Source organism: Argentina anserina, chromosome 4 (assembly GCF_933775445.1).
Source record: "Argentina anserina chromosome 4, drPotAnse1.1, whole genome shotgun sequence".
In the NCBI taxonomy this organism is placed as follows: domain Eukaryota; kingdom Viridiplantae; phylum Streptophyta; class Magnoliopsida; order Rosales; family Rosaceae; genus Argentina; species Argentina anserina.
Genome location: NC_065875.1, coordinates 3,398,338 through 3,405,551, shown reverse-complemented (window position 1 = coordinate 3,405,551; position 7,214 = coordinate 3,398,338). Strand labels below are relative to the sequence as shown.

At 36.6% G+C, this 7,214-nt stretch overlaps 1 protein-coding gene across 4 annotated transcripts; it reads right to left on the bottom strand.

Annotated features, from left to right (window-relative positions):
• Nucleotides 1-309: 309 nt before the first annotated feature.
• LOC126791058 (uncharacterized) lies at nucleotides 310-5,288 on the bottom strand. Of its 4 annotated transcripts, XM_050517456.1 has the most exons (4): nucleotides 5,140-5,288; nucleotides 1,452-1,883; nucleotides 1,007-1,096; nucleotides 310-562 (listed from the first exon to the last, which is right to left on the bottom strand). In XM_050517456.1, the coding sequence occupies exons 1-4, from the start codon at nucleotides 5,200-5,202 to the stop codon at nucleotides 452-454; spliced, it is 696 nt and encodes a 231-aa protein (XP_050373413.1). In that variant the 5' UTR covers nucleotides 5,203-5,288; the 3' UTR covers nucleotides 310-451. The 4 variants fall into 4 exon arrangements, with proteins under 4 accessions (XP_050373413.1, XP_050373416.1, XP_050373414.1 ...); XM_050517459.1 differs by lacking the exon at nucleotides 1,007-1,096; XM_050517457.1 differs by lacking the exons at nucleotides 1,007-1,096; nucleotides 1,452-1,883 and adding an exon at nucleotides 4,306-4,395 and having other exon boundaries at nucleotides 4,708-5,202.
• Nucleotides 5,289-7,214: the final 1,926 nt, after the last annotated feature.

Here is a 7,214-nt window from a genome sequence, read left to right as displayed (position 1 = left end):
GACAATTGAGCAATCAGTATTAATATGTAGTTAATTGCGGATATGAATTATGTAACGGATCAATTCTTATTCATTGTCATTAAACTGATTGATATATTTCCATTTAATATTTCCCCTATATAAAGGGGATTCGTAATAATACGAGTAGACCAATTCCATTTTCACTTTTACATATATATATATATATATTTATATATTTATAGGAATTTAGAAACACGGAGACAGAAGCTTTGTAGGGAAGAATTCCAACATGTACCATGGGTGCTTGTTATTTATGTATGAAAACCCTAGCAAGGATAAAAAGATATAAACAACCAAAAAAGAAATCTCACTGCCACAATGAATTAACAACAATTAATCTTTATTCTCTCATTAGTGATTACTTATTAAGAGCAGAACTCGAAAATACGGTACGTGAAACTGTTACAAATACATTATACATGTAGATCGATCACATGATGGTGCACGAATCAGCAGCATCAGAAGCGGCATCACCAGAAGAAACACTTCCTACTACTTTTGCAACGCTCACTCCAGATTTGATTGCACCAAATACTGCTCTCTGTAATCAATAAATTACATGCAGTTACCCTAGTCAGCTATTACGGTAAGGATACGAGCACAGTTACCTGGACATTTACCAGGTAACTAATAAAATATGTAGAACTTAAATTGTAGTCATATGGAAAAAAGCTAACTACTAATTAGTAAAAATGTAAGTTGTTATCTCGGCACCAATGTTCGTTTTTGTCTTTTATATAATTATTGTACGTGTTTGTTCATCGATCTAGGATATATTTATATACCTGTTTAGCTGAAGTGGAATTCGATCATCTTGATAATATGTAACTTAGAAGGCAAAGAATTATACTAAAAAATGAAATTATATATCATTATTTAACACATCACATTGTTGTTTCTCATATTTTCAGAGGCAAATGTCAATAATATAAATTATGTGCACATGAACTCCATTGTTGCCTGCTTTTGAAGAGAACAAACTCACCCGCTTTGTTCCAGATCGTTTAACTTGAACTCTCTTTGATCCAGATCGACTAACTTGATTGGACTCAGAACTAGACCCTGAAGAACATGACTACACGCACATCCAAAAAGAAGTCACCGTTATGATTACTCAAATATGTTGTATTAGAAATGAGGAATCGTATCAATTTTTTCAAGCAAAAGTGATCGAGGAATCGAAGTAGATTACTATAGGCTATTTACGTTTCTGGTACAAAAAAGAAGATAAATGGTGATCAGGTAACGTTTTCAGTTGACATGCGCGCAAAGGTATAGGATCATAATATATTGACTCAATAATATAGACAGAGTAGATAACCTAGTAAGTTATGTTATTATACTAGTACGTACAATTAAACGAGAGATCTATCTTCTAGTTTAGTTTTAATAAGAAATTTCCTAAGATCAGAGATGACTTATAGTTATACCTCATCATCGAATGTGGATTCATCACAGCAAGCAGCCTTTGAACGAAGTAGAACATGATTATCCACAAAGTTGGTGTGTTCATGATCAAAGTCTCCATTGCGGTAGCAAGAGGTGCAGAGATCGAAAGTTTCATTTTCGTTATGGTGGAAGCAATCGACGCAAGTGAAATAGAGTCCCTTGAGAAAAGGTCCGGCTTCACATCCATGGCCTGCACAAAATATCAGCACCCTACCGCTCTCCACAAGATAGTAGAGAGTGATGTATTCGTTGAAATCCAGCTTTCCGTCTCCGGTCTTGTCCAGCTCCTTGAAGGTTCTCTTCATGATCACGGAGTCGTTGTCGAAAGAGCTTCCCATACCGTTCTTGAATTCCCTCATGCTTATAGTTCCATTACCATTTGAATCAATTTCTTTGAATTTTGCAGATGCCATCTTCTGTAGATCCTCTGTTAAGTTATGGTAGTAAGCTAAAGCAGCCTCACGTATTTCTTCCATATTTATGATCTCCCTTTCTCGCTATCTGGAGCTCTCGATTATGTAAGTTGAAGGGCTTAGCTTCTGTATTGATATGGAGATAGAATCCCTTTTATTGGAGATAATACGCAGCGGTCAAGGCCAAATTGGTATACTATATCAAATGCATCTGTTCAACGCGCCTAGCTTGTAGTCTTAATTAAAAGACAATTGCACCAAGTAGAGTATAATATATATCGTCAATCTTTGGAGAACAGGATGTGTAATATAATTTAAGACTAATTAAAATTATATGACTATAGAAATTAACCAATGAATAGGAAGGCTGCAGACCAAAAAATATATGATAGTCAATAATTTATGCTAAAAGGGCAGTTTGGGTACTTTAGACCTTATTGTTAAAAATTGAAATCTCTCTAACTAACAAGTTTAATTTGAAATAGGAAGGACAAAACTGTTTTTAAAGATAAAATTTAAAAAGTAACAAGTATTTTGTCCATATATATATAATATTTTTTCGTACACAAGTAAACCTAAATTTTTGGCTTTACCACGGTGAAATTCTAGGACAATGCTGTGAACTAAATCCCTCGTGGTTGTCACCATGAGAATCATCAATGATTCCCTCATTTCCTAATAGACTTAGCTATGATCCGGCCGGAGTCTTTGATTCAATGATAGCTTCCATTGACATGTTGGAGATTTCGAGTGTGCAGTAGACATGCCTTGATCAATAGCTACCATTTCACATTGCTTAAGAGAGGCGGTATATGTGATTGGTTTAGAAGAAGCGTCGACAAAGCCTCCTTGCACATCCCTAACAATTCCTCCTATTCCTCCAAGAGTATCATTGGGATGAAAATTAGCATCCATCTTAAGCTTGTAAGATGCATATTATGTTTGTTGCAATGTATCGTAAAGCATATACATTGCTTCTATACCTCGAAAACTTCCTTTCAAACGGATTCTAATTAATAAAAAAAAATGTTTTGAAATCAATTAAGAATTGTATGTGCTGGTAACTATTTCCACAGGTTGATATTCGAATGCCTTTGAATAAAACAAAGCAAAGAGCCCAACAAGCTTTTTCTCTATTTCAAACACAGTCTTTCTTAATCTTTTTATGTTTGTTCTGTATTATAGTAGCTTTCATTGACCTAGAAGTTCTTATCTGGATGGTCCGACTTTATTATTTTCTATGTTCCGTTCATAATACTAAAAAGATGTATGTCACCAGTGTTAGGTAAATAGACTTTGATCGACATTATTTAAGACTTGGGAGTTGTTTACTTTTCTTTATTATAAGATCATTTAATGTAATGCATGTACATCACATAAATTGATCGATAAAAGACTTGGACATTGTAATGTAATATTCAACCTAATTAGGAAGTTTCAGATTATGCTAACGAATTATTACATTCCATGAATGCTACTGATAATAATATATGGTACATCCTTTAAAACAAACTTCATGTCAAAAAGATTGAATCTGAACTTAGGTGTCCAATTTAGTTAAAGAAGAAGATATATTAACAGATAGCCAGCGAAATATGGTAGTTCCTAGCCATTTGTCTGTCAATTGATCAAGACACAAATGACACCATATTTTGGAAGCACGGAGACAGAAGCTTTGTAGGGAACAATTACAAAAACGTACATGGGTGCTTGTTATTTATGTATTACAACCCTAGCAAAGATAAAAATAAAAACACCCAAAAAATAAATCACACTGCTACCACAATGGATCAACAACAATCTTTATTCTCTCATTAGTCACTACTTATTGAAAGCAGTACCGCGAGAACGTATTTGAAAATACGATGAAGCTGTTACAGATACATCGATCTCGATCACATGATCCTGCACGAGGCAGCATCAGAAGCAACACTTCCTACCGCACGTGCAACGCTCGCTCCAGATTTGATTGCTCCAAATACTACTTTCTGCAACCAATAAATTACATGCAGTTTACCCTAGTAAGTTATTACGGTAAAAATATGAGCATAGTTACCTGGACATGTTACATCATAACTAATAAAATATGTAGAACTTAATTTTGTACTCAGACGAAAAAGCTAACTACGTACTAATTAATTAGTAAAAATGTAAGATAATTTGTCGTCATCAATGTTCGTTTTTGTCTTGTATATTACTGTACGTGTTTTTTTAATCGATCTAGGAGATGCCTGTTAGCTGAAGTCAAATTTGATCATCTTGATAATATGTAACTTAGAAAGCAAAGAATTATACTAAAAACATGCGATTATGTATAATTAATTAACATTGTCTCTCATATTTTCAGAGGCAAATGTCAATAATATAAATGATTTGTTCCCTAAACTCCATTGTTGACTGCTTTTGAATAGAACAAACTCACCCGCTTTGTTCCAGATCGTTTGACTTGAACTCTCTTTGATCCAGATAGACTAACTTGATTGAACTCAGAATCAGACCCTGAAGAACATGACTACACGTACATCCAAAAAGAAATCACCGTTATGTTACTCAGATGTTGTACATTAGAAATGAGGAACCGTATCAATTATTTCAGGCAATAGGTGAGGAAGCAGATTACTATAGGTTATATGATGTTGATCAGGTAACGCTTACAGTTGACATGCAAAAGTATAGGATCATAATATATTGACTCAATAATATGGACGGAGTAGATAACCTAATAAATTATGTCATCAAACTAGTACAATTAAACGAGAGAGCTACCTTTCAGTTAAGTTTTAATAAGAAATTTCCTAAGATCAGAGATGACTTATAGTTATACCTCATCATCAAATGTGGATTCATCACAGCAAGCAGCCTTTGAAAGAAGTAGAACATGATTATCCACAAAGTTGGCATGTTCATGATCAAAGTCTCCATTGCGGTAGCAAGAGGTGCAGAGATCGAAAGTTTCATTTTCGTTATGGTGGAAGCAGTCGACACAAGTGAAATAGAGTCCCTTGAGAAAAGGTGCGGCTTCACATCCATGACCTGCACAAAATATCAGCACCCTACCGCTCTCCACAAGATAGTAGAGAGTGATGTATTCGTTGAAATCCAGCTTTCCGTCTCCGTTCTTATCCAGTTCCTTGAAGCTTTTCTTCATGATCACGGAGTCGTTGTCGAAAGAGCTTCCCATACTGTTCTTGAATTCCCTCATGCTTATAGTTCCATTACCATTTGAATCAATTTCTTTGAATTTTGCAGATGCCACCTTCTGTAGATCCTCTGGCAAATTATGGTAGTAAGCTAAAGCAGCCTCACGTATTTCTTCCATATTTATGATCTCCCTTTCTCTCTATCTCGAGCTCTCGATTATGTAAGTTGAAGGGCTTAGCTTCTGTATTGATATGGAGATAGAATCCCTTTTATTGGGGATAATACTCAGAGGAACAAGGCCAGATTGGTATATTTTATCAAATGCATCTGTTCAACGCGCCTAGCTTGTGGTCTTATTTAACAAACAATTGCAAGTAGACTATAATATTGTTAATCTTTTGGAGAACAAGAACTGTATTTTAGGACTAATTAAAAATACATGACTATATAAATCAACCAATGGATCGCAAGGCTGCAGACGAAAAGAATAAATTTGTAATAAAAGGAATCCGACGATTTTTTTTTTCGTTCAATATGTTTGGCAACTGGAAACAAAAATGGTAAAAATAAACCGAAGCAAAGGAGCAACTTCTCTGTATTGGGGACGACGGGAAACCGGAGGACGCTATATTTGACCAAGTTAGTTTTTGTCTCTTTATTCGAAATCTCATAGGAGCTCCCCACGAATCCCTGGCCTAGGGCTCATGCATAACTAATCAAGAGACCAAAGGGATACAACACCCTAATTCTCCAGCATGACGAGCGCATCAAGTTCGATCAAACAATTAATAAGGAATATATAGCTGGAGGCCTGCAGCTATTAATGAAACTACTTTGACTTAACAACACTGGTATTTTTATTTGGAATTTGATTACCAATAATGGCATACGTACACTTGTTAAATGAAACTATATTTTTTCTTTTGAAACATTAGGAACAATAGTCACTAAACAATTTGACATCTTACTCTTTATTTATAACAAAACTCTCAAATACTGTTGTAATGGTTCGCACAACCGCAGAGTATTACCTCTGCAGTTATGCTCGCTAGATAGAGAGGACGAAACCAAAACAACAAAACGGTTACTCGACATATACATATTTATCAGTTTGATTGACTGCCTTGACGGGTAAATATTTGACATCCATGCCATGTGATCGATCACAAAATGTTGCACCCAGGGAAGCTCCCCAAAGTAGTTGCAGCGCTAGCAATGCCTCCTATGACAGGGGCCCATGAATTTGCCTGCTCGGCCAAAGCCGCCAAAACCCGTAGCAGCTACAATGATCAATAAAATTGAGGATTATTTGCAGCCGAAGTAATTGAAACAGCTCAAGAATCAAGGATCGAGAGTGTACGTCCACACAACCCTTAAAATGCAAACGTCGGCGATTATGGCGACCAGCGATGCACAACGACAGCGCGGATGGTGTCGGTCATGCTCTTCCTCCCAGTGCTGTTGTCTGTGCCAGCCGGAGCCGGTCCACGGCGGTCGAAATCTGCAGGTTTCTCAGAAACTTGAAATTTCTAGAAATCTATAGATTTCGGCTGGCGTTGGAACTCCGGCATAAGCGCCGGGAGGAGGAGCACGACCAGCACCATCTACGTCATTGTTGCGCGTTGCCGATCGCTGGAACATACTGTAATACCCCGAAAATTCATATCTAATTTCCAATGAGTTCCCTGATATTATTAAGTTGATTATTGTCCAATTTTATTAGACGAGGATGAAAACGAAAGGGTTCAAAAGATTAATTGTTCGGAAACGTTCAATTTGACGAGTTTAAGAGTTGAATTTTGACTCATTGGGTTTCTTAGAAAACTTCTTACATGAAAGTCGTAGAGCTTGTCGATACGAATTCGTGGACATGCGGCACGCCTAAATCGGAGTTCGTATAAAGAAATTACGAATTAAAAGGTATTTGGACATTTTTGGAAAATAGTATAAATAGGGGAATTAAAAATGAAAAATGGGAGAAAAATCAGAAATTCGGATCGGGTATTGTTCATGGGGTACTGTTCATACCCGGAAATCCCAGATTTTTCTCTCTCCGAGTGACTGACTTTGGGCCGCCGGATCTCCGCCGTTCGGCCACCATAGAGCGGCGCACCGGTCACGTTTGGAAGGTTGTTGCGTCCCCTGTCAATTGGTGGTAGCGTCACCCGCTATCTCGCCGCCGTTTGGGAG

What these genes read in the sequence shown, in the direction of transcription:
- LOC126791058 (XM_050517456.1), bottom strand. Translation starts at nt 5,202, where the DNA reads ATGGAAGAAATACGTGAGGCTGCTTTAGCTTACTACCATAATTTGCCA. An exon ending in TGCCAGAGGATCTACAGAAG is followed by an intron (nt 1,884 to 5,139) that starts GTGGCATCTGCA and finishes GATCTACAGAAG; the next exon opens with ATGGCATCTGCAAAATTCAA. An exon ending in AATCCACATTCGATGATGAG is followed by an intron (nt 1,097 to 1,451) that starts GTATAACTATAA and finishes ATGTGCGTGTAG; the next exon opens with TCATGTTCTTCAGGGTCTAG.